At 28.1% G+C, this 27,621-nt stretch overlaps 3 protein-coding genes across 6 annotated transcripts; 2 read left to right on the plus strand and 1 right to left on the minus strand.

Annotated features, from left to right (window-relative positions):
- The first annotated feature begins 1,219 nt into the window (after window positions 1-1,219).
- LOC126835808 (vesicle-associated membrane protein-associated protein B-like) lies at window positions 1,220-8,120 on the plus strand. Its single transcript, XM_050568633.1, has 6 exons — window positions 1,220-1,601; window positions 4,722-4,874; window positions 5,060-5,175; window positions 5,343-5,453; window positions 5,527-5,634; window positions 5,715-8,120. Exons 1-6 carry the CDS (start codon window positions 1,541-1,543, stop codon window positions 5,886-5,888), a joined length of 723 nt encoding a protein of 240 aa, XP_050424590.1. The 5' UTR covers window positions 1,220-1,540; the 3' UTR covers window positions 5,889-8,120.
- Window positions 8,121-15,120: 7,000 nt separating this feature from the next.
- Window positions 15,121-19,041, minus strand: LOC126835817 (NEDD8-activating enzyme E1 regulatory subunit). The gene is made up of 10 exons (XM_050568644.1): window positions 18,862-19,041; window positions 17,601-17,765; window positions 17,362-17,544; window positions 16,553-16,905; window positions 16,322-16,473; window positions 16,111-16,244; window positions 15,846-16,048; window positions 15,647-15,783; window positions 15,456-15,573; window positions 15,121-15,312 (listed from the first exon to the last, which is right to left on the minus strand). The coding sequence occupies exons 1-10, from the start codon at window positions 18,927-18,929 to the stop codon at window positions 15,200-15,202; spliced, it is 1,626 nt and encodes a 541-aa protein (XP_050424601.1). The 5' UTR covers window positions 18,930-19,041; the 3' UTR covers window positions 15,121-15,199.
- Window positions 19,042-19,339: 298 nt separating this feature from the next.
- LOC126835615 (F-box/WD repeat-containing protein 7) lies at window positions 19,340-27,405 on the plus strand. Of its 4 annotated transcripts, none has more exons than XM_050568309.1 (12): window positions 19,340-19,478; window positions 20,869-21,220; window positions 21,297-21,391; window positions 22,183-22,303; window positions 22,375-22,509; window positions 22,584-22,778; window positions 23,661-23,840; window positions 25,203-25,384; window positions 25,618-25,843; window positions 26,375-26,585; window positions 26,651-26,755; window positions 26,850-27,405. In XM_050568309.1, exons 2-12 carry the CDS (start codon window positions 20,870-20,872, stop codon window positions 27,011-27,013), a joined length of 1,965 nt encoding a protein of 654 aa, XP_050424266.1. In that variant the 5' UTR covers window positions 19,340-19,478; window position 20,869; the 3' UTR covers window positions 27,014-27,405. The 4 variants fall into 4 exon arrangements, with proteins under 4 accessions (XP_050424266.1, XP_050424267.1, XP_050424268.1 ...); XM_050568310.1 differs by lacking the exon at window positions 19,340-19,478 and adding an exon at window positions 19,587-19,750; XM_050568311.1 differs by lacking the exon at window positions 19,340-19,478 and adding an exon at window positions 20,191-20,310.
- The last annotated feature ends 216 nt before the right edge of the window (window positions 27,406-27,621 follow it).

Here is a 27,621-nt window from a genome sequence, read left to right on the forward strand (position 1 = left end):
ATAATAAATACTGTATTTAGAACTTTTTTAAGTTAAACAAATATTTCATTGAACATATTACTAAGTAAGCATGATAATTAAACAAATATTTAATGACATAGTTGTACTGGGTAAACAATTTAATAAAATACGTAAGCTAGGAATTTGCAAAAAGATAACTCAAAGGGTAAATATTTGAATCGGTCTTTTCAAAAGCGACATAAGTCACCGATTTTTCAATTTAATAATTATGTACTTAGTTACGTATTCTGTGTGAAAATTAAATTTGTCACTCATTTTTAATACAAATGTTGAGTACAAGAAATTAGAATCACTGCAAAAACTAGTTATGAAGTTATGAAGTTTTTTGTGGCTAGCGTAAAATTTCAATTTTGTGACTTGTCGTTTTTGAAATGACCGATTCATTTATAAATATCAAAGGATTTGTTCTTGATTATCCAGTATTATATCATAGTTCATGGCCACCAACCAAAAATCCTAGCCACACCACATTGTCTGTCATTATCTGAATTCTAAAGTCCCTTCTCTAAATAACTAGTGATTATTGCAATTATGATTGCACTCATTAATTGCCATTTAAATCATACATAATAACAGTTTAATAATACCTACAGGTTTCAACAATATTTTACCCAAAGAACAGCGACATTTGTTTATATTCAATTTGATTTGAACATTTAACATTCTATATTTATCATCATGAAGCTTAGGCCAAGTACGCTCCTATCATGATTTATGAGATGGTTTGACGAATTCGCTTTCCGTTAACATTCTATATAAATCAAAAAATAAAGTAAAAAGGAATATGAAATAAGATTTGCATTCGACATTCACAAAAATTAAAATTAAAAAACATCATTATAAGACACCTTCTCGCATCGAACGCCGCAACTGAAAAGTAAAAATAAGTAACCACTATATTATCGTCGTTTTATTTTTACATTTATAGATAAAACATTAAATATTATTTTTATATTTTATCATTGATTAACTACAAAGTTAAGTATTTAATCAATGGTTATTAAATTTTAATTTTTGTTATATAATGCAAAAACTGTGTGCAAACAATGCAAACGAGCCCGCCAAAAAATATGCTGTATCGACCACGGTTGCGGTTACCGGGATATTTCTTAACCTCTCATAGCAACAGCTGGTATTACAGTAAAACGGGCAGTTGTGTTATTGTTTTTTTTCTAATCATCAATTTTTCCTCTACTCATGCGCACCGCTTTGCCAAGTGCTTTTACATTACGTTTCGGTCTGCGTAAAATTCTCTCTATCGCTCAACTAGCAATCGTGACGACAGAAGACTATCTATCATACTTATTCACGTTTTCGGCTTTATTGTTTAGTCAACTTCCGTTTAAACATCCCTGTGGGGTTTAAATTGTGTTTGTGTCTGGAACTGTGCGAACCTTTGATTCGTCATCGACGCCGTTACAAATTACAGACTACAGTGACAGCCGTTCATTTGCGCGCTGCCCGATTGTTAAGCACAGATTATCGACTTTTACCTGCTCTTCCGACTATACAAATCAGAATGTCGTCTAAAATTGAACAGATATTGGTCATCGAACCGCCACACGAGCTCAAATTCAAAGGTTAGAGCTTTTTTTGTGCAATAATTATAGTTATGTTGTGTAGGTAGCCTATAAACATATCTCGATGAGATAAGCATTTTCGAAAATTTATTGAGTTAATTAGCTGTAGTTTATTTATTTAACTGTCGTTTTAATTACATCAACAATCATTAAGCATTAAAATTGTACTTTATTGTGTATTGTGGGTGTAAGCCTAAAAATTACAACCGACAGATTGAGTACCTTTTTGCCATTATAATACTTCTATTCGTTTATTACCATATGGTACAAATATGAGCTTATATGCCTTGTAAGTTGTATGACACTCAATACAAATTTGATTAGAATTGTTGTATGTCTATTGAAGTTTTATACAAAATGATATATGATGCATTCTCACCAGACTTCAAAGCATTTGCTCAGGAATTTACGGGCTTAAGGATTTATCAAATCCAAATTTAATCAATTATTTCCATTTCCAGGTTTACTCAAATACTCATACATACATTTATAAATTGTACTTTAAAATAAATTTGGCAACTCCATATAATAGTATGATAATGTCATTACAGTATAATTTTTAGTTATACAATTCTTTTGTTCAATATATTAATAAATATCATAATTATTCAATAATATCATTATTTAACTTAAAATTGTAAAACACATAAATTAGTTTTTTTTTGTGTTTCCGGACTCGTAATTTTATTATAAAAATAATTCTTCAATTACTAAACTTATTTCTTCCCAACCATTAAACAGTTAAAAATAAAAAAAAATATCATCCCATTCCCCTTAAGAGGACGTCACACGCCCGTTATTTTCTTCAATAAACCCGCCTTGCGCGGATTAATTTTACAAAGGCTATAATCAAAACTAAGAAACCAAATTTTTACAAAATATAAACAACAACATTGTCTGTGTTCTACCATCGCTATTTTTTTAATATTTCAACCAGTTAATGAATAATTAATTAATTAAGAAAGGACTTTTATAAAAATGATAGCGTTGGTTGTATTAAGTATATCGAAAAAATACAGATGATGAAACACAGATAATTTTGTCATAAATAATATGTATGAAGTTCTATCCTTAACTATATATGAAGCCTGAGGAAAATTAATTCGCGCAAAGCAGTTTTTGAAAGGAAAAAATTGTAATTTATCCTATAGATATCACTGATAGTCTGACAAAAAAAAATGGCAATCAACAAAGTATCCTCATTACTGTGCATTATAGTTCAAACTCTAAATTAAGATTTTTCGAAAAATTACCTATACTTTACTTCTTAAAAATGGCCGGTATGGCGTCCTCATAAGAAATAAACAATGTTGTTACTTATCAGTTATAGGTAAAAAATTTTGACATTAGTGGCCATTACACCCTTCTTATGAAGATGTGTCAGTAGACAGTCTATATAATACTTAATTTTTAACTATGAAATTATTTTAGTAACTAAGATTATTTATTTTGGATGAAATGTCATTAATTTTTGTATTGCTATGCCAATACTTAATGTTGAAAATAAAATATTATAGTACACAATTTTTACCATTTATAGTTTTGCATAATGGGTTATTTTGTTAAAAATATTTTTTAAAACAGACAAGATATTCCCAATCAAAATAATAAAATATTTGAACAATCTTAGCTACAAATAAAAACGATATAAAAATAATACACTTTAGCGTATACTCTTATTTGGTTAGCAATGCTATCATAATCCACTCCCACAACATGTTGATGTCACTGACTCATACACTGACTTATTAAGTTTACAATTCTTTCAAAAATGTTGAAATTTTTTTTTATTGTGAAAAGTCCTAAAAAAAATAGCATAGTATTGCTATTAGTAGTTTATAAGTGTTTAATATTTTATTTATTATTTAATATTTTTTGGTCTGGAAATAGTGAAATTGAGCATAGTGAGATGAAATAATTCTAAAAAAACTGATTTAATGTGAATCTAAAGTGTAAAGATCATAGTTAAATAGCAAACATTGTATTGTCAATAAAATGGTGGTTTAGATTTTTATTTTTTTTGAAAATATTTTCAGTTGAAATTGTAATATAAGATTTTAATATTATTTAACCAATACTCTCTTATACGCATTAAGGCTAAAAATGGTTTCAACATAAAATAATTATTTAAATATTTTTTTAAGCAGCAACGGACATACCTTAACCTCAGGTGTCGAATGGCAACTGAGGTGACCACTGCGCTACACCATGCACCTAAAAGTACATTTTGTTTGATGCTTAAAGTAATATAATATTACAAAAGTTATTTAAGATTTGCTTCATTAGGATTATTATTTGAGTATTAGTTAAAGTAGCTTTGAGCAAATTATATTATCTTTCACTCATTTCGGGTAACAAACAATGTTTCCTCATAATATTGGTACTCTGACATTTAGGTCGCAAATGCTAGAGGGTCAAATATAGGGGTCAACATTTAAATGAAATTTCAACAACTAAGCAATCTATTAACCTATAAATAAGACTAAAAAGTAAAAAATAATTAAAATTAGTTATTTTTTGTTAAAATTTGTTCTATGACAGATATTTGTTACAAAAATTCGTTAAAGAGTATTGAGTACCATTGGCCAACATCAAATATTATAAATTTGCAGGTATAGAATTTTAATTAGGTAAATAGGCATTGAATCTCTTTATCGAGCCACTACTCTGTCTCACGTCTGTATAGTTATGTAGTACTGATATTACCTTAATAACGATACACACCATACATAATAATTTAGTTGTTAAAAATAGCCATCTTTGAATGTCTACATCTCTATTAAAAAACTAAATTGATATTTGAAAAAATACATAATTTTGTTTGACTAAATATTACGACACAAATCTTTAATCTACTTGGTTTTAAGTATAGAATGTGTATGTATATTGCTAAATCAAATTAAAGTTCTACATAAACTTTTTATGCCTCAAAATAGTTCCAATTTGTATACATCTCAATATGACAATGGGTGTAGGTTTTGAGTTTAATGTTGAATCATAAATGTTATTATCAAAGTTTTTTTTTTTAATTGTTACTTGATTTTGTTTTAAAACTTACAAATTGAATATTTATTATTACTAATGATTATCTATTTTTATTTTAAATATTTTTTATGTTAGGTCCATTTACTGAACCTGTTCAAACTGTTATGACTTTGAAAAATCCAGTTGATAAAAAAGTTGCTTTTAAAATAAAAACTACAGCGCCAAAACGATATTGTGTAAGACCAAATTGTGGTGAACTTGATGCTAAAGAAAAGGCAGAAATATCAGGTATGCTATTAAGAAAAATTATTTAATTATAGTAAATAACTTTTTTCAATTCAATATTTTTTGTTTGCTTAATATATGGGTTTTTTATGCTTGATATGTTAATAATTTGTATGCTACCCAGTGGATTCCCAAAATGATTTACTAACTAGAGTTTTGTTTGTGTGTGTTTTGAATTTGTGATTCAGTAATATTGCAACCGTTCGACTATGATGCCAACGAAAGAAATAAACACAAGTTCCTGGTACAGACGGTCATTATTGACCCAATTACTGACTACGCAGAAGATGGAAAAACATTTCAGGTTACTTAATATCTAAATTGTTTACATTTAAGTAAACATTAATAAACATTTCATAGTGTTAAAAGTAATCTCTTGATAACACTAATTATTTTTTTATTTTATAATTTTTAAGCAATTATAAATATTCAATTGTAATTTAATTAATAATCTATTTTGTATTTTCGTAGTGGAGAGATATTGATGAAGGTAGAATAATGGATTCTAAATTAAAATGCTCCTTTGAAATGCCTTCGATTGATCAGTTAATTGAACCAAAAAATATACATGATGAAACTACTGTAAGTATTTTAAATGCAAATTAAATATTTTATTATATTTAAATCACAATTTTTAATTATAATTTATTTTTAGGGTTTGTTAGAAAACAATGCGGAAGCTGATCTACAAAAAGTTGCCACTGAAATGAAAGAGTTACGTGAAGAAGAGAATTCATTAAGACAAGAAAACATCAAATTAAAAGTTAGTTTATTCAGCTTTTGACTTATTTATACGTTTTATAAAATTATTTGTAGTTAACACTGGTATGTTTGATCTCATAGGAGGATTTATTGCGGCTGCAACATGAAATCAAGAATCAGAATCAACAGAAACGCTCGACTGGTGGTAGTCAACATATGGTTATGCAAAATAGAAGTGTCAATGTCACCTTAATGGTGGGATTAGCAATAATAGTTGCAATGTTAGGTATAATTGCTGGCAAATACGTGTTTTAGTATGACCAATTTGATTTTGTTTAAAAATATTTAAATGCCAAAATATTTAAATTTTGGAGAGAAAAAAAAACACGTATATAATATTATTAATGTATAAATGAAAAAAGCTAAAAACAATTGAAACTTGCAATTTTGATGTCAAATTTTGTGCATAGTCCTTTTTTGTTTAGTTCTATAATAATATTAATAATAATAATAATAATCATCTAAATAATTATCATAAATAAACACGAGTTGCCATAATTAATATACTATACATATTTAGTATATGCATATTAATTTGGAATGGTCATGTTGAAATATTTCTTAATTCACAAGTTGAATAGCTTTTAAGCCCATTGTGGTGCAGGTGATAAATAATTAATGGTATATTGGTTATTGTTTTTGTTCTTCTGTGGGAAATTTGTTTTAATATATACTTGTTTTGAATTTTTTAGATGATATTTATCTATCTACAGCTAATTATATTAAATCATAATTATTTTCTCTTTTATCTCTCTTTCTTATAGATTAATATTGTATACAACCAACATTTATTATACTTTTTTTCAAAAACTATGTGTTTTCCATCAGGTCCAACTGAATGTATTTAAGTTGTATTAATAAATTATGATATTATTATAATCTTGTAAATTTAAACATTATACATTTTTTTAGAATTTATTATAAATATTCATATATTTCCTTTTTCATATAAATATTATTGTAAATTATTTTGAGTTGACTTTAATAACTTTTATATCTTCAAAAGAAAAAAAATTTATTATTTGAAATGTTGACATTAATGTTAACATGACGACAAAAATTCCACTAATTTCAACTAGACATCAAAACAAAAATATTTGTTTTGCTTAAATATTATTAAGTTATTCTAAAATAATTAAGTTTCTTAATTTACACACACCTATTGATTTAATTTGGAAACTGTATAGTAAATAGTTCTGCTTATAGTTTGCTAACGCGAATCATAATGCATTTTATATGAAGCTTAGGTGGTAATATTTCAAGAAGATCACAAAATATTACATTTTTCAGATACGACCCACTTAAGTAAACTGAACTAGAATGATTTTTGTTAATTGAAAGTAAAATTATTGGAAAATTACACAATATTATATGCATTAAAAAAAAATAAAGACATTTTTGATAAATATAACATGTTATACTTTACCTTGATTCTAAGAGACTGGCTGTTTGAAAGAAATAATTAAAGTATGGATTACTGAAATTATACAACTAAAAATTGCACCGAGCGAGTTAGTAAAAAGAATAACAAAATAAATAGTAACTTAAGGAATAATAATTGGATTGATAATGGAGATATCTAATTTAAAAGACATTTGTTCGCTCCACTCTATCTTGCCATTATCAATACGACTTGATTATTTTTTTTTTTTACAAAAAAATTTAAAAATAATTTGATAGACTAATAACTATTAAGATTTTTCTATTCAGATCCCTTGTTGTATCAGATAATTGATTTCAATAGTTACGTACTAAGACATCACTTGTAAAATTATTGACCCTAGGTACGCGATTGTAAAGGTTAAATACTATGTTGTTTGCTGTGGGTTAACACCAGTGGCGTTTTTTTAATTTTTTTTTTTTTGGGGGGGGGGTGTCTCACTTTTCAGGACTCCGTGTATGGACACCTAAAAAAAAATGTAAAATATTATACGACAAATTTGTATTAAATATACAACAAATAATTACATTTTTCTTATAAGGAAACCCCTTTTTTAACATTATAAAGACAAAGGCATTCTATAGGTTTTACATACCTTTACATTAAAACTTTTAAAAATATATTTGTTTAAAACTTAAATTATAATTAGCCTCGACAGTCGGCACCTTTAGCAAAAGTCGTAATCGTAGAGACCGGAACGATATATTGCAAAAACTAAATAACAAAATTACCTTGATTTTATAATTTAATTTAATGTAGTTTTGTTATAAAAAGAAAAATACATAGAATATAAAACTATAAAGAATATACATCAAATATTGTGAGTAAAAATCTTTAATTCATAATTATATAAAATGTTGTATTATAAATATTTACTAACATAAGTAGGTGTTTATAGTGGCATTAGTGGTCAGCATCGAAGGAAGGGGGGGGGTGGCTTAGATCGAGAGAAAAAAAAAGGCTACGAAAAATACGAATTTAGAAATTACAGACCCCGTTTAGTAAAAAAAAAAAATGGGAAACCCAACATTTTGTTTAAAATACGCCTCTGGTTAACACTTAATGTATTATTGTAAATTTTACAATAGCGATAATACAAATTGTGGTTGAGTACGCAAGTTGCACGAGCGTTTCCCGCAGTTTTCAGATTTTTAGAAATTTTCTATGTTCAAGAAAATAAATCCGTGTCCGATATTAGATACTTAAGATCTAAAATATAATTGTGTCTCAATGTATTTTACCTGGTACAACATATTATAAAAATAATTTTTATTACATTTATATTTAAATAAATATTATTGTTTATGATTTTCATATTCGATATTTAGGGTTTTGAGTTTAAAAAAGTTTTGTCTTTTGGTTTTAAAATTTAAAAATCATCAACTGATATTAATACTGAATACATTTATTTCCCACACAGTTAGTAGACAATGTCAAGTAAATATGGTACCGCTGATATTTTTGGCCGTGTCTGCCCGGTAAGGTCAATGAACCATACGGGGACAACAGTAAATAACATTTTTATTCTGTAGTTTTTTTTTAGACCTAACCTAGTCTAACAAACACTAAAATAAAACTTTAAAATTGTATTTACATAGATACGTCAGTGCTGTTTTCCCCAGAAAACATTTAAAACACACGCTAACAGTGAGAATTGTTTAGGGGCGGCTAATATACAATACCTAGCTTTTTAGGTTCTATATAAATGTTATTTTGTTGGTGACAACATCTAGTGTCTTAGCCAAGATGGATTTATCAATCTACCATGCGGTCTTAGGAAAAACGGTAGTAATGTAATATACCGATTACTTTTAATGTGTACAGAATAATCTTAAAATAATTTCATTATAGCTATTTGAAATTAAGAGTTTTTTTATTTTAAATCTAATTCTAACTAAAATCATTAAGAGTACAATATCGTCTGACGTATTTATGACGTAATTATTCAGATTGGAATTTTGGACTATGACAATAACACAAATCAATTAATAAAATATTAAATAAATCGTTTAATATATATATTTTTATTCCCAAATCATTCACCACTCTATGTAATATCAAATACCGATAAGTGATTTATATATTTATGTAAATTGACCGCTACTGATAATCGACATTGTATTTGAATGTTATATGTTATTTTTGTATCTGAAACATGCTGAATTGTGTAGGTAGGTACTATTCTAATAGCAGTGTTAGGTACAATGTCTTAAGCTATTTTAAGAAATCTAATAATAAAAATATAATCATTATAAGAGTTTTTGAGTATAAAATATAACTCCGACATACAAATAATATTAATCAGTAATTTTGTTCCATTGCAAATGAGTTTTTTTTTAGATTGTAGAAATTGTCATAATTGTGCAATTTGGCATATTATGATTAGGTGTTGTTGAATATGATTAATTTTTACAAAATAAATAATAAAAGATAAATTGCTTGTATCTGTAGTTAGTAATTATCACAGACGGAGAAGACTGAAGTGTGAACACAATCATTACGACTTTTGGAATTACTACCTATCTAATGCTAATTATATTTACTTAGTAATTTTTGGGGGTTTAAGAATTACTATCTTCTTATATTATGATCTAGAAGCTTTGTATTATTATGCCTCTCCAAAATTTAACAGCTATTATAATCTAAACGTCCTTGCCGACAAAATTAATATTCGTGCACTTAATAGAATCGTAACCGAATATATGACAAAAAATATATATCTCTAAATAATATTATAATAATCCATACAAATAATAATATAAACGTAAAAGTGATGGTGTGATATAATGTTTATAAGAAATGACTGTATTTTTACGTATAAAAAAGTCATATATTTTACTGAAGCAAACTATATAATAACAAACATAAAAATAAATGAATATAATTACCCTGTTATATCAATGTATAGATCTCCAAATGGTAATAGTAACATATTTTTAGAGCAACTACAAGACCTTTTACCTAACTTAATACGTAATACTTAATGATCTGACTAATAACTACATACGCTTAATGTCATATTATGGTTTTACTTCACATGTAAATTCTCCAACTCGTGTTTGGAATGGGGGAGAATCGTGCATTGACCACATATCTATAAAAACAATAAATAACTTTAACATTGACAATGGACTAATCTTAGAATCATCAATCACAGACCATTCCTTACCTTTTTACAAATAATCCCTAATACAAGTTTTTAAAAACAAGTAAAAACACGGCAACAGAATCAGATCTATAAAAATCTTTTTATAAAAATATCTTCAAACCACTGATAAAAAATGAGCAATGGCAAAATATACTTAATCTAACTTCAATCGATAAAACACTTGAGTCATACACTAATAGAATAAAAGACGTACTTAATCAAAAAAGCTAATAATACTCCAGCAAAAGATTTCAAATAAAACCTTGGATTACAAAAGACATACTAAATAGTATTAGAGAAAGATATTTATTACTGTAATTAGTCTATTAGCTCAGTACTCAGGGTTAGATTATTAAATTATGTTAATAGATTATAGTATATTATATTATTTTATATATTAATTAGGTTGCTATTCAGGATGTCATGACCAGCCAGATGACACCACTTTTATATTTTACTAAACAGTATTTCAGATATTATAAACTAGAACAAGCCTAGTTAACCTTGTAGTTGTTATTGTAATTCGTATTAGGCCTTCCTAGTCATTGTATTAACATCATTATCTAATTTGCATATCAGTATATAAACCCTTTTTGAATTAACCATAATTGTCAGTTGCTCATGCTAAGTCATAAGTCAGTTATGTTGTGTCAGTCTAATAGAAAATAACTATATTTCTAAAATTGTTTATGTGTTTGTTGATTTATTTAATTACAGTTTAAACAAGTCTTTAAAAGTTTAAAAAGTGTTTATTTATTATTCTATTGGTCCTCAATCCATGTAGTTAAGTTTTGCTTACTACATTACATTCACAGTCTAGAAAAAAACCGTATGATCTAACCGTAAAGAAAAAATTAAAAATATATAGAAATCATTTAAATAGTGCTATAAAAGAAGCAAAATTTGACTTTTACGGTGATAAAATTAAAAAATGTAACAATGACACGATACAGATATGGAAAACTATTAAAGAAGCTACACAACCTAATAATAAAAAAAAATTCAAAGTATCCACACTACAAGCGGATACATAGGGCTCAGGGCATATGTATATGTCTTATGACCTAGTAAATGTCAACATTTCTAATTTTCTGATTTTTTAAACATTTTTTTTTTTGCTAAAAGTTTTTTTAGTAATTTTTTAATATTTGGCCTTAAACGATTTATTGGCAACATTCACTTGGTTAGTTATTTTGAATCAATTTAACCATTCATTCAAGTTAACTGGTCGGAACCAAGAACGCCGCAGTAGACATATACGGCAAAGAAATACAATTACAATTAGTTTGGTCGACTTGCGCGGACCAAACGGATCAGAGTTAACTCAAACTCCAACCCAACCCCATAACATATCTCTAATTTCTTATCAAATAATTATTATTCATCAGTTCTTTCATTTAAAAAAAAACAACCGCTAGATCGCGCCACGCTCACATATTTTCTACGGTAACGCTCAGCGTCACGCACGCACACATTTTCGTATTGACCCCCAGCCATAAAACATAATATACATGTTAATAAAACTTTACAAATATAAATAAATAATGCTATAAAATGTTTTAGCGAAACCCATCCTTTCAAAATAGCAGAATATTTTGTTAACATAACCACAAAAAACACAAATAATTTCGTCCTTAAGAGAAGGCACTACTTTGGGTTACGATAATATTTCAACAGACTTGGTTAAATTACTAGATGACAAGGCAATAGATCCATTAGTTAACACAGTTTTTTTTAAATTTTAGGTTCATGCAAAGCGTATGAACGTATTTTAACAGAAACATTTTAGTTAATTAGAGCAACCTGTACGCTGCACGGCGCAAAAACGAAAAGATTTAAACAGCTGCAACTCCACCATTTTTATTTTCTTCGATATGAAACTCTTTTGAAAAATACATTGAATTGACAATTTCATGATGTAATTTATTTCATTTAAATAAATCTTACCATTTTTTCAAAAAAAAAAAAAATCTGAAAAAACGGCTGTTTTGCAACACGACTCTCCCCCCTTAATACTGAAGTTACTAATACTAGTTTAACTCATACAGTTCTACACGCAATGAATTCTAAAAAAAAACAATCGTTATATTTATCGATTTAAGTAAGGCCTTTGACTCAGTATGTCTTAATAAACTAATTAACTATCTAGATCAAACCGGTATTAAAGATAAAGCTTTAAAATTATTTAGAAAACAGAACCCACGAAGTCCAAATAGATAATGTGAAAAGTTCAAGTAAATTAATGTCCGTAGGAGTACCTCAAGGTACAGTACTATCTCTTTATTATAGATATGTATGTCACGGAATTGTCTAATTTTCAAATTCAAGGTAGTCTTTACTCCTATGCAGATGATATAGCACTAATTGTGGCCGTAGGCATTTGGGACTTAGTAATACAAAAAGCAGAAAACTCTTTAAGAAAAATAATTACATGGTTCTCGAACAATAACTTAACATTAAATAATGATAAAACAGCCTTCTTAACTTTTTCCAATACTATAAGAACATCACCGAACCATTCTATTTTAAAAGCCCATGTCCCAACATGTAAATATAATATACTATGTAATTGTCCTAACACAAACAAAGTTAATAATACAATATACTTGGGAGTAACATTCGACCAACATCTACGATGGAATATACATATCTCAGTATTAAATATAAAATTATGTAATTTATATGCTTTCTATAATATGGCCAAACAATTTTTAAATGTACACTGGTTAAAAAATACATGCTTTACCTTAACTCAATCAATAATAGAATATGATATAGTGGTATGGGGAGGAGCATATATGTTAATACATATATTAACTACATACAAGTAGCATAGAATACCTCTCTAAAAATTTTATATCGTTAACCGAGGCTTTTTCCTAGTAACCAATTATACTCGGAAACTAAACTGTTATCCATAAAAAAAATGATATTACTTATTACAAAATAACAGTCATACATAACCATAAAACAAGATCTGAAAATTTTATATTTCCGAAAATAAACCAGGGCCTGCGAGGGATAATAGGGCAGATTGAGCGATGCCAAGAGGAAAAGTTAGGAGGTAGGGAGGACCATTTGTCCTGCCAAGCTTGAAATATAGTTTTATTTAAACCTGGAAGGAAGTCAGAAAAAGGAGTGGTTAGGGCTTGAGGCAAAATGAAGGAAGCAGTGGAAGTGGCTAGGGAATCGGCAGTCTCATTACCAATTATCCCACAGTGCCCTGGAACCCAAAGGAATTGAACGATTTTGCCAGAGGACGAGATGCGGAACAGAAGGGATCTTATATTAAGAATAAGGGGAGACCATGTAGAGCTGAAGGGATTAGAAGAGAGAGCAAGAAGACAAGCTTGGGAATCTGAGCATATCAGAAAATTATTATCATTAGAGGAGTAGATAAAGAGAAGAGCATGGAAAATGGCGGAACATTCAGTGGTAAAAGAGGAAGACAAAGGATGGAGATTAGTATAAAAGGAAATGCTTAGGTCAGGAATATAATAAGCGCAACCCGAAGCGGAAGCTGAAGACGAACCATCGGTAAAAATCAGACGCGAGCCTGGAAAGGATAAGGAGATGTAATACAAGAAGAGATTGTTAGTTACTTGGGGTGGAAGACATGTCAAATAAGAACGAGAGAAACCTAGAAAATTTGGGACAATATGAACAATTGGAGAGAAAATTAAAGCACTGTAAGGACAATCATATATGGGTAACCGGGTGTATGATTTAAGTATATGAGGGGCTATGGAAGAGAGAGAATGGCTTATGGAAGCAAGAATGGGAAGGGTTTTAGCGACATATCGCCATGAATTAGTAATCAAATGGAATAAATGAAAAATGGATGATATAGGAGAGGACAAAGATTTGAGGAGAAATTTACCAGCGGCTCTTCGGCTCCTGATTTCAATAGGTGGGCATAAACATTCCACTTCGAGACTCGGAAGTGGGGTAGAAGGAAGAGCACCAATAATGCTACGGACACAGGATAAGAGGGCAGAGTTAAGTTTTTTGCGGTGACAAAATGATGCGGAAGAGTATAGGAAAGACCCATAGTCAACTTTGGCTCTGATCACAGCGTTAAAAACAAGAAGAAGGGAAGAGGGGTGTGAACCCCAAGAAGTACCACAAATAGAACGGAGAAAATTGGACCAGCGTGAAACAAAAGAATTTAAATATTGAAAATGTGGGACCCATCTTAACTTGGTGTCCAATTTGATACCCAAATAGGAAATCGAAACAGAGGGAGGTATGATATGTTCCTTGAAAATAACTGGAGGCAAATCAAGGGGAATGCGTTTTCTAGTAAAGAGAATAAATTTACTTTTTTCTGGGGCAGCTAAAAAGAAGGAAGAAAGCAATTCACGAGATAGGATGGAGAGGGAATTGTTGAGCCTGAAGGTAACAAAAAGATGGTTATTAAACAATGAAATAGTTGTATAAAATAAGTATATCAATACTATAACCCATAACATGTACACTTTTAATTATTTATTTATAATTGTATTATTATTTAATGGCGTTATTATTTTTTTTCTCAAATCATTGATTAATTATTTGTAAAAACTCGTATATTAATTTACTATTAATTTTTATTATTACTATTAGGCTTATATTTATTATTATATGCTGCTTATTATTAAGATTATCATTATTATTTTTTAGAGACTCTCGTTCATCAAAACAAGTATTTTATCCTTAGTGATGACGATGCAGTGCAATACGAATACATGTAAACATTACTTGTAAATTTCATTACTATCTGTTATTAAACTAAAATGTATTTTACAGCTAAATAAATAAATAACATATTTTACAGGCTACTAAAAATGTAGTAATTAATATATTTTTATTTATTTACCTAATATAGTAAAAAATAATAATAATAATTTTTAGTATATTAAAAATGTAAGTGATGAACAAAATCATGGTAAATTTTATACAAACGAATGCGAGCAAAATTGTATTTAATTAAAAATATTAAAGGTTAAAGGACTCCGTACTGCAATTAATAGCATTATAAACAAATGAATTATTTACAGGTTTATATTGCTTAGTTATTAATTTAATTACTTCATGTGATACACAACCACCTGTAACAAATAAATAATTCTAAAATAAAAAACAATTTTTTATAACGGAGATGTTCATATTTTATAGAAATAGTATTTTTTTATAAAATTTTCAGCTAAATTAATAAAAATATCTACTTTTTTAAAATTAGTTTAGTACTTACCCATGAAAGATGATACACTATGTAATTCTGACTTTCCGTAACGACAGTACTCATGTATACAATCTTCTTTAGTTGAAGACATACAACCCCATTCATTTAATAGCTTTGATATACATGACTAAAAGTACAATTAAAAAAACAACACATAGTAAAAACTCAGATATAAAAGGAAAAAAAACAATTTTTATTACCTTTAATTTAGGAATATCAGACTCTACTTGCTCGTCAATTTCACCAGGATAATTATAATATTCAGAATAAAACCTTTCGATTCCCCTTAATATAATATAGTGCTCAATCAAACTATCTGGATCTTCAAGACTTTGAGCTAATACCAATTTAAAGACTGAATAAATGTAAATGCTTGGAAAACTACATTATCACACTTACCTATTTCATTATCAGCACTGCCTTTGCGTTCATACTCATCAGCTATTCTAGTACCTCTTACCACACAGATTTCTGATGCATGTTTGCAAAATATTTTTATATCATTTTCATTGATAGTATCATCTGGTTGATTAATATCTTGTAAAATTTGTTGAACTCTATTGTAAACTTCTTCAGCATCCTTTGCCGCTTGTTCGTGATATCTGTAATTGAAAAATACTTAACTTGATTTTAAAATAAATGTTTCAAGGTGTTAATGTCTTACAATTGTTGTAAACTGATATATTTGAAAGTATCTGCTGTCATATCAGGTAATGTTCCACGCACAGGAAGTCTACCGTTGCCTTCATTTTCCACAAATTCTTTCAGAGCTCTAGCCATTATCCAAAACGGTTTACTCTATGATATAAAATTAATTTACAAAATAGAATGAAAATGTTATGAATTTTAAAAGAGGTATCTATTTAGTTACCTACATTTGATGTCAAATTAAGGAGTTTATCATCTTTAAGTATATGTTGAACTTCTGAAGGAATTGTTGTTCGGTTGTAAGCAAAGTTCACCGATTTGACTGCTTCTTCAAAATTTTCTTCATGATAAAGAGAACCATTATCATGTTTCCTAATGCCTGAAATTGATATATTATATTATTATCATATAAAATGTTGTTCAAGAATAATGCTTGTTAAATAAAAACTTAAACCAACTATTTTTGATGTTTTGTCGAATAACTTGTTTTTGTTTGTAAGTTTCAGGTAAAGCAGTATCATCACCAATGTCTCTTCTCCATTTGTCTAGGTGATTATATAATATTACTAAATATGGGACATGTAGATGATCTGTGAGATCAAGAGCTTCTAAATCGTAGCTATCAAAATGAGCTTTTAGTTTTGGGAATGGGCAATCTAATCGTAGATCAGGATTTTGATTGTCTGGATGTGTTTTAACTATGGTATGTTCATCTATTTGTAATCTCATTGAACCAAAAAATCCATAACTAGAGCAGACAATCAAAGGAATATTCCATTCCCATAGCTTATGAGACAATGAAATTATTTCCCTACAAAATAATATTGTTTTTTTATGTAACACCTATCATTGTATAAGTAGTAAAGTTTAATTAGATATACAATTCAACCAGTGGCGTATTTACAGGGGGTTGATCAGGGTGATAATCACTACCTATTTTTTTAGCTTCGATGCATTTTTTTTTTTTAAGTGAAAAAGTTTGATGAAAAGTAAAATTTATAAATGTACTTAAAATGTATTTTGTTTCATTGGAACTTGAAAAACAACACAATGTTTAATTAAATAAACAGTTTCTAGAATTGTGTGTGTATAAAGCAGGTGTAACCATTACATTTTATTTGGTCTGGCCATAAGGGCAATACTTATACAAAGATGTTAGAGGGCAACAATTTTTGTTTACATATAACACCCTAAAAGAAAATTGTAAATACGCCATTGAATTCAATTATATTAAATTTTATAATTTAAACTATAATACTGTCCTTACTTTTCATGAAGTGATGTAGTGATAACAACTGTAAATGTTTTGAATAATTCAGGATTTAGATCTAATAATTTAAGAATAGATTCATCAACAAAATGGCCTCGTGTGTCTGGATTAAGTTCACATAAGAGTTGAGAAGTGACTGATCCTCTTTTCTCTCCAACTCTTTCAGCAGTTACAAAAAAACTAAAAAGTAATATAATTTTTTAAGTATATAAAAAAAAAAAGCATATATGACATACTTTGACCCTACGTCTTCTTCTGTGACGACTTCATTATCAATTATTGTAAACGCACCTACACCAGGTAAAACTAACGATTTCAATATTTCTGTTCCAAGTGCTGTGGCATTTATCATACAAACATGAGCAGTTTCCAAGTCTTGTTGTCCCTGATCACCCCATAATCTTAAATAATAATTTTATTAACTTAAAAAATTAAAATGACCAAGTAGCATGGAACATTTATATTTTATACTATTATTAGTGTCATAAAACATCATAGGAAACAACGAGACAATGTTTACTCATTTTCGTTTAAATTAAATAACAAAAATTAGTTTACAATTTTTATGCCTTGCTATTTGCTATTATATTATGGTTATTTTTGTTTTTGATTATTAACTATAAATCTAAATATAAAAAATTGATTTCATGAACCCTGTAGGTAATAATTTTGCTGATGCCCACATCGTATAGGCAGCTTTGTCTCCTAAATGATGTGGGCCAGTTGTTCGAGCTCCAGCTGGTCCGGAGAATAGACCGTCACTTGGAAAACAGAGAGGGCTTTGCCATGTTGCAGTATGGCTTCCGCAAGGGCCGATCTACGGAGGTGGCGGTCAATTTCACCTTATAATTACCATATGTTTTCTAAATTCCATTAGCCCATAAAATTCATATTTATGTTTACATTGTCTGATAATGCAAGAACACCAATAACCAATGTACTAAATGTATGTAATGTACTAAAAATTTGACTGGTCGATAACTAGTTTTTAACTATTTTTGCAGTTATTGAAGTATCAAGTTTAAGGCAGGATGAAAGGTAGAGTGTAGTATTATTTTTACCTACGCCTACTTCCCCCATCCTAACTTTTAAACTCTTATAACTTTAAAAATAGTGGTTCAAAACAGGTTATCAACCAGTCAACAACATTTTTTGTACATTATTCTCAATTTGTAAAGTTAATGAAATGTATGCGTTACCATTTAAGCTTCAAAGATTACTATTAAAAAACTAAGTAGGAAGGGGGTAAAAACAAAAGAACTGGGAAAAATTCAGATCACATTGTATAAAAACAACATGAAAAAGAAAATTTAATTTCTAATCAAACCCTATAAGATATTGAGTAGTTCACAATAAAATGATCATTCTGTATTAAACATTTTATCTATTTTTTAAAAGCCTGATTGATTTAAGTGTATTTCATACGATTTAAAAAGTTTTTTCGTTATGTGTGATATTTAACAAAACTATTAATTTTTATTGGTGGTCTTATTTTACCTAAGTTGACGATCATATTTCCTGCTTCTTTCAGATTGCTCTGGTGACTTGGGCGATGGTACGGCCATTTATATAATATGCGATTAACTAATAATTTAGTACTTTACTTATAATTAAAATTTGAATATATTATTGGGTTGAGTTTCTACAATGTTTATTGAAAAATACTCAACAGTAGTATCATCGGCGTTATCAAATAATAATCTTAACTGAGGATATATTTTAAGGTTATATTTATACCATATTTTACTGATAAGAGTTTTATAAACGATTTTTTTAAAAATATAATGACTTCTAGTATAAAAATATTCCTATTTATTGTTCATGGTAAGTAGATACAATGATGTTTAAATTGTTTTAAATTTTAAATCTCTACTATAAGAAAATTGGAAATAAATAATTTTATCAAATTCGGAATTATACTGGAAAAGTGATAACGTGTTTTTTTTGTCACGAGTCGGGAGGTGCGGAGAGGGGATCCCAGGGGCCAGGGGCCAGTGACGAGTATTTATTCTCACAATCGTATCGTATATTCGTAATTCGTATCCGAAATTTTGTCGTTCATTTTTGCGCGAGACTTTGCCATCTGCTACCATCAAGACAGTTATATATTTATGGTAAATATATAATTTAATACGTTATTTAGTTGACTTATTTATCCGTGTCTGTCAAACCTTCAGATACGTGCACAAGGTATTAAAAACAACACAGTTACGTCATCGGCCAATTAGGTCTTCAATGTCGAAACGCATGTTCAGCTAAAATCTGGTTGCCAATCCGTTCTAGTGTCGTTAAAATATTTGGGGGTTTCTTAATAGGTCTTATACAGATATTGTGCATCACATACTCCAAATGTTTAGCCTACCAGTATGATGTATTAACACATTTAGTGAGTACATATAACCTCAAACACAAAAACTATTTACATACCAAATTAATTAAAAAATGTATAATTAACAAAATTTATGTCTAGCCAAATATTTACACTGTTGATAGTTTGTGATTTTTATGCCTTCGTCAATTTTATTTGTTCATGATATATATTTAAATAATCATCTTCAATTTATTATCTGATTATCTGATAATACCATATAATATTAATATGTGTATATTATAAAATCTAATTAGTCAAATCCTTTGCAGTTATTAAGTAGCTTTTTTTTATGATAATGTTTGTTGTGATAACATGAGTAAGGTTAGTAATGACATAGACTGTTTTACTAATTTTGCTTTCTTATTTTATGTAAAACAAATGTTTTTTAATTGATACCCATATTAACAAATAATAAAACACCAACATAAAGTTTTAATTGGTTTTATCACGTAACTCTAAAGCGTAGTTTTTAAATGAAGATAGTGTATTTAGTACTAATCACTTATATTACATAAAAACTTGTTGTTTATAATTTGTTTAGTGTGAAAAAAATGCATAAAGTACTTTCAAAGTAGGTATGTTCAATCATCTATTTTGTATATATGTATACATCATTATTTGTCTAAATATTATTTAACTAACAATAAAATATTTTGTAATTCTTAATTTTTGTGTAAGTCATAATTTTAGGCAATTATAATTACTAGGTTTAGGCTTTAGCAATGTTGTAGTGTTTGAATCATCAAAAACGTATACAAATACTTGACCCGTATTTTTTGATTGTATTAATTGACCTTCATAAATATTCTTCAAACATTCTAAATAATGATTTGTTTGATGTAGTTTTTAGGTTTTAATAAAAGTTTTTATGATATTTGCATTGTCGCGTATATCTTGGTTGAATTTATCAAAAAAAAAAAAAACAATAAAAAAAAAAACAGCTATTTATTATGTGCTGTTTTAAATCAAAGTTCAAGTATTGACTGCCTTGTATCTGTTTAAATTAATAATTTAATATACATTGACCTAAATAAATTATTTGAGACTTTTAGAAAACGGAAGACTTATTTTAATTGTTTTCACTCAACATATTAAACCCCTAAATAAGTGTTGTTCATTAAATTGTTTTACAGAATGGAAGGGGACCAATTAGATTTTGAAGATCCTTCAACATCGTGCCTTGATAAGACTGATTCTACCAGTCAAAGTCCTACTATGTGCCCTATAGTAATGGAAGCAGCTGAACAAGAATTAATAACAGAAGAATCTGCTCCAGCTACAGATTCCGATGAAATTGGTGTGGCAAACATTATACAAAGTAGTAATGAATACCTTCATTTAGTTGCCAATGATACATGTACAGACCAAGAGATTTCCTCGGACGAAAGTCCTTTACTTAGGGATGATTGGGGCGATGACGATGAAAATTGGACAGATGACCATAGTGAAAATACTGAAGAAGCATCTAGTGCCAATGGTGTTGTTGTAAGTATTATATAATTTAAAATTCTGTAATACATACTGTAAAGACTATTTTTTATTTTACATTTTACCTAAATAGAGGAAAAGAAAAATATCAAGTTCAACATTGGCATCTGAAGATTTTCCGTCCAAAAAACAATATTATGATCAAAATAATATGACACTTGATGAAAGGTAAGAATTTAATTATTATTAAAGAGATAGTATTTAATATTTTCATATTAAAGTAGAATTGGAACTGAATATTTAAAAAGGTATTTTTATTTAGTTTTAAAAATAGAAAAAATTAATTTAAAATATAGATAAAGAATATACTAAAAAATAAATTATAAATAGAAAAAAATATATATGAAGCAGTCAAGAATTTTAATTTATTTTGTTAATGTATCGTTGATGATAATTATTTTGACAATAATAAATAATAACATAAATCGGTTTTCAGTGCATTTTCTAACAATAATCAATGTACATTATTTTAAAAATGTTAGTGTTGAAATATTTTTAACGACTAATGGCTTATTATTTTTGTGTACTTATCATTTAAATAGTTTTATCTAACTATTTTTCCTCTTAAAGTTTGCACGTGATATAAATTATAAAATATTTGATATTTTATTGGTAGTTGATATATTTTATATAAAGAAGAAAAAAATATATTATTTTAATGCACATTATTTGCATAAATTAAATAATTTATTGTTTATATGTACTGAGGAGGAGTGGCCGAGTGGCTAAGGCGGCAGTGTGTTAGCGCTCACTGTCGCCGGTTAGACACTCGGTCACAGGCGCTCCGTTTGCTGGGCGAGTTGTCCGGTGAAAAGGAACCGCCATCCCCCTCTCCGGCGACGGATTGACGACCCGTCCCGGAAGTGAATTTGTCTAGAAACCATCTCATGATGGCAGCGTTGGGCCTTCATGACCCGTTAAGCTACATGATGATGATTATGTTTATATGTATGTATCAGACTGATTACTAAAATGGTGGACAATGAGTTGCCTGTTGATAAGGTTAAAGTACGCCGAAGTTGTATACCGTCCAAAGATGATCCCCCTGAAGAAATGATGGAGTGGTTAAAAACATTTACGGTTAGTAATATAATAAAAAAATGTTAATATTTGTTAAATAACTATTGACTAATTTTGTTATCATTTTACAGAAGTGGTCAAATGCAGAACGAATGTTGGCCATAGGTATGTTGGTAGATGAATGTGAACCTACCCAAGTTCGACATATGTTACAACTTATCGAACCTCAGTTTCAAAGAGATTTTATTTCTTTACTCCCTAAAGAAGTAAGTAATTTGGGTTTTTTTGTAATTTTGTTTGATTTTTAACTAAAATATTGTTGGTTATTTTTAAATTTTAGTTGGCATTGTATGTTTTGTCATTTCTGGAACCCAAAGATCTTTTAAAGGCTGCTCAAACTTGTCGAAGTTGGAGATTTTTATCTGAAGATAATTTACTATGGCGAGAAAAATGTCTGAAGGCTGGTATTTCATTAATGGAACCCCCAGCAAATAAACGTTCTAGGAGTCGGTATTCAATTAGTTCACCCTGGAAAGTAAGTATTATTCATTGATAATTAAAATAGAATTTGAAATTAAGAAGATCTAAGCTATTTGTAACATAGTATATTGGAATTTTTCTCTAAAGCAGGGGCTATTGTGATTCATTTTATCTTTTTGACAGTTACCCTCATGTAATATCTAATTTTGTTTTTTCTCTATTAAACTCTCAACCTTTTGCACTGTTTATTCTAAATTATATTATAGTGATGAATAAGTCTGAGATCAAAAGATCTAATTATATTTTTCAGTATCAAAAAACATTTATGACACATATACCTAAAAAAATATCATTATTAAAATTATAAGTAATTTCATTTTAATAAAAATAATGCTATAAATTATCACACTTTTAAAATTTACGTTTAAACAAATTTAATTAAATTGTTAAGTGAACAAATTCAAAATTTTTTAGTTGGTTTATGAAATATATTAATACATTGTTTAACTTTTTGTTTTACACATTTTTGTTGGAAATTGTTATGTATATCTTTTGGTTTGCCAGTATGCTTTGGTCAGTTGCCGGGCATATTAATATTTCCCAAATCAAACAAAAATCCATTAATTGTTGTCTGGGGTCAAGAATTTTGGAATTTAAAAAATAATGAAATAAAAGAATTTAAATTAATATTGAGTGGCTTATCTCTATAATCTCGCCTCTCTAAACCAATTCAAGTTACGCATATGACTTAGTTGTATCTTTCTATTTTATAGACTTCTACTTTCAATATATTTTGTATCAATAAATTTTCTCCAAAATTCTATGTATTAGATTTTATGCCTGTGATGATTTATAATGTTACTACATTTTTTTATTGTCTATTGGTTATTTGTGTATTATATATTTTTTTTATAATATAGAATTTATACTATTTTAGGCTTCATATATGAGGCAACATGCAATAGAAATGAATTGGAGGGTAAAGCCAATTAAAATGCCAATAATACTAAAGGGTCATGATGATCATGTAATTACGTGTCTACAGTTTTGTGGTAACCGAGTAGTAAGTGGCTCTGATGATAATACGCTGAAAGTTTGGTCTGTCACATCTGGAAAAGTAAGAATGGTTTTCTTATTTATTTAAATTAATTAAAGATATTTTTTAATGTTTTTAACTTTGTTGGTATTATAAGAAATATTTTTTTTTTGAAGATTTATAGTTAAAATATAGCAAATTATAAGTTTTTATGTACAACTTACAGAAAAATACAAACAGTTAGACTTTTTCAGAAATTGAGTGCTTAAGCTTTTTTTCTATAACACAATGTAATAAGCATATTAGAAAAATAAATACATTATAAACTACAAAATAATACTATTTTTAAGAATAAAAAAAAATTAGTAAAAAAGTAAAAAACAATTTTACTACAAGAACAATTTACCAATCAATTGTAGCACATTTTTTTTTAAGAAAAGTGTGGGACTCATTCAACAAAGTTCCTAATAATTTTATCAGATAAAATTTCAGAAATTTTATATTGCAAGTTTTTTTGTTATTTAAATTTGGTTCAATTTTAATGTGTGTGACACAAACATTTCATAACACTTAACTCAATGAATTTGGACTTTGTTGAATAGGGCCCACGCTTTTCTTTTTTGTCAAAATTTGAAGATGTTTAACATTAATTAAAATTTTAGTTAATTTTTGGTTGTTTTCAAAGTAATTTACATGAAAAAAATGTGCTACAATTGATTAGTAAATTGTTCTTGCAGTAAAATTATTTTTAACTTAACTTTTTTACTATTTTTTAGAAAAGTATGTTTTTAAAAAAAGTTTTTTTTTATTTATTTCTTTTTTTCTTTTTAGTCCTATTAAAGGTACTTAATAATTGTGAATAGATTACTAAATTATTTTTGGAAGATTTGAAAAAAACATGAAATTTTAGTGAAATGACCCCAAGTTTGACTTCCCGGCATTTGCGACCTGGGTTATCGGGGTCCCAATATTATGACGGAACATTGTATTGTCATCCAAAATGAGTGTCTGGGTTAAATTTCAGCCTTCTACGATATTGGGAAGTCGGTTAAATTCATTTTGGAAAATTTGAAAAAAACATGAAATTTTAGTGAAATGACCCCCACATATGACTGTGTATAGAAACCTGTACGTCTGAGTCCCAATATTATTACAGAATATCGTATTGTTTCCGGGATGAGTGTCTGTACCAAGTTTCAGCCCTCTACGACATTGGGAAGTGGGTTAAATTAATTATGCAAGATTTGAAAAATACCCTTACAAACGTATGTACGTGTTAGCAAGTTTAAGAAAACCATGTAAAAAAAAAAAAAAATGTTTCATGAGTAAAATAAATTATATTTAACATAATATTGTTACCAGTAGAAATAAATTAATAATAATTTTAATTAGATATTTTTGTAAAACTTAGATAACTATTAATCAAAAACACTTTATGTTTAGTGTTTAAAAGTTTTAACTGGTCACACCGGAGGAGTTTGGTCTTCACAAATGGCTGGTAACGTAATTATTAGTGGTTCTACTGACCGTACTTTAAAGGTGTGGAATGCTGAAACTGGTCAATGTACACATACTCTCTATGGACACACTTCAACTGTTCGTTGTATGCATTTACATGAAAACAAGTATGTATTAACAATAAATAAAATAAATATTTATTATTATTACTATTTATTTCAGCACAATTGCAATAAAACTACATATTATTAGATAAAAAAAAAAAAAAATTAAGCTGGTACTCGTAATTCTAAAAAATAGTATCAATAAAAATTAAATATACCTAATTTACAGTTATTATTATTTTGTCTGTAATCATAGATGTTTTTCTATTAAGTATGTACCTATGAACAATTTTCAGAGTTGTAAGCGGGTCGAGAGATGCTTCACTCCGCCTATGGGATATTAAGACTGGAGAATGTCTATCGATATTTCATGGGCATTTAGCTGCTGTACGATGTGTGCAATATGATGGCAGGTTAATAGTTAGTGGCGCTTATGACTATTTGGTCAAAGTGTGGGATGCAGAAAGTGAAACTTGTTTGCATACGCTATCTGGTCATACAAATCGTGTATATTCATTACAAGTAAGTGTAACCTGTCAAGTACATCTTATTCCTAGTGGCCATTAAGTTTATATGTCCGCCTGGACTCAAGATGTACTGGGAGTGCTATAATAATTTTCTAAAAATGTATAATTATTAATAGTATGAAAATTATTTATTATGAGCATTTCATTATTAAAGAGAACATCAATATTTTTTTAAATATTTAAAAATTAAATATTCATTTCTTTATTGTAATTTATATACTAATTATGATAGAATTAATATAAATTGAAATACATTGTTAAGTGTATCTTGTTTTCAATGACATTTACATAATCAATAACTAAATTATATGAGTTCTCCTAAATTCACTAGATATTGCAAAATATGTGTACATTTCATGTGTATCTTAAGTTTAACTTTATAATGTGTACTTGAATTATGTAGTTACATACGCCACATATAGAAACACGCACAAATGTGAAACTAGTTTAAACTTTAATGTAAAATTGATCAAGTAGAAGTCTATTTTAAAATGATAATAATATTAAAAATTATATTGTGTTTTAGTTTGACAGTACTCATGTTGTTAGTGGATCATTAGACACTAGTATAAGAGTATGGGATGTTGAGACTGGTACTTGTAAGCATACTTTAATGGGACACCAATCACTAACATCTGGAATGGAATTACGAGACAATATATTAGTTTCTGGAAATGCAGACTCTACTGTTAAAGTTTGGGATATACTTACTGGACAGTGTTTACAAACATTATCAGGTATGCTTGAAAAAAAAATTAATCAATGTAAATTACAATTTTTAATATTGTCAATGTATTATTAGGTCCAAACAAACATAACTCGGCTGTAACATGCCTTCAATTCAACTCAAGGTTTGTGATAACGTCTTCAGATGACGGAACTGTTAAATTATGGGATGTCAAAACAGGTAACTAAAGTATATTTTATAACCTATATTAAATAAAAATGTCAATTAAAAGAACTTAATAAAAAATGTGATTATTTTTTAAACTTGTTCACAGGTGAATTTATTCGAAATTTAATAGCCTTAGAAAGTGGTGGAAGTGGTGGAGTTGTATGGCGCATCCGAGCTAATGAAACTAAACTTGTGTGTGCAGTAGGCAGTCGAAATGGTACTGAAGAAACAAAGTTATTTGTATTAGATTTTGACGCCGACCTCAAGTAACAAAAAAAAAAAAACAAAAATCAAAAACTCGGTAGTTTGCATCACATTATACATTTTTTGTTTGGTTAAGGAGAGTTACGAGTATTTGGGACTGTTATGGTACTTAGTTAAACTAAAGTCCCTAGAATATATTTTATCAGTTATCACATTTTAGTGTATTTCGTTTCAGTATTATACTCTTTATTACTATTAATTTGTCAAGGAAAGAAAAGCATAAGGTTCCTGGTAAAAAAAAATTGTAATGAAATGTTGATTAGTGATTTATAGCGTACTATAATAAAGTTATTCGTTAACTTGAGCATAATAATCTAGTCTTTCAAAGGGGAACCTTATTTAGTTACAGTGTTCAGCTATACTATGTTCATATTTGGTAGCATTGGATGATCTGACTGGCTGGTATTCTCATTTGATAATAATAAATTAAAATGGAAACTTAGAACAAATGATTTGGTATTTACGATCCCATGTTTTAAAATAGTTTATCTTTTGAAAGACACATTAGTTTGTTTAATCATACATTTCTATTAATTGTTATTTATGTCTGCTGCTCGTGAGCTGCAATCTTTAAAAAAACTAACTATCGCTATGGAGACAAGAGTGTTTTTTAT

This window comes from Adelges cooleyi, unplaced genomic scaffold (genome assembly GCF_023614345.1).
Source record: "Adelges cooleyi isolate 19-005CV unplaced genomic scaffold, UGA_ACOO_1.1 ACOO_flye_CR_arks_rails_tigmint_CR_PRNA_23, whole genome shotgun sequence".
In the NCBI taxonomy this organism is placed as follows: domain Eukaryota; kingdom Metazoa; phylum Arthropoda; class Insecta; order Hemiptera; family Adelgidae; genus Adelges; species Adelges cooleyi.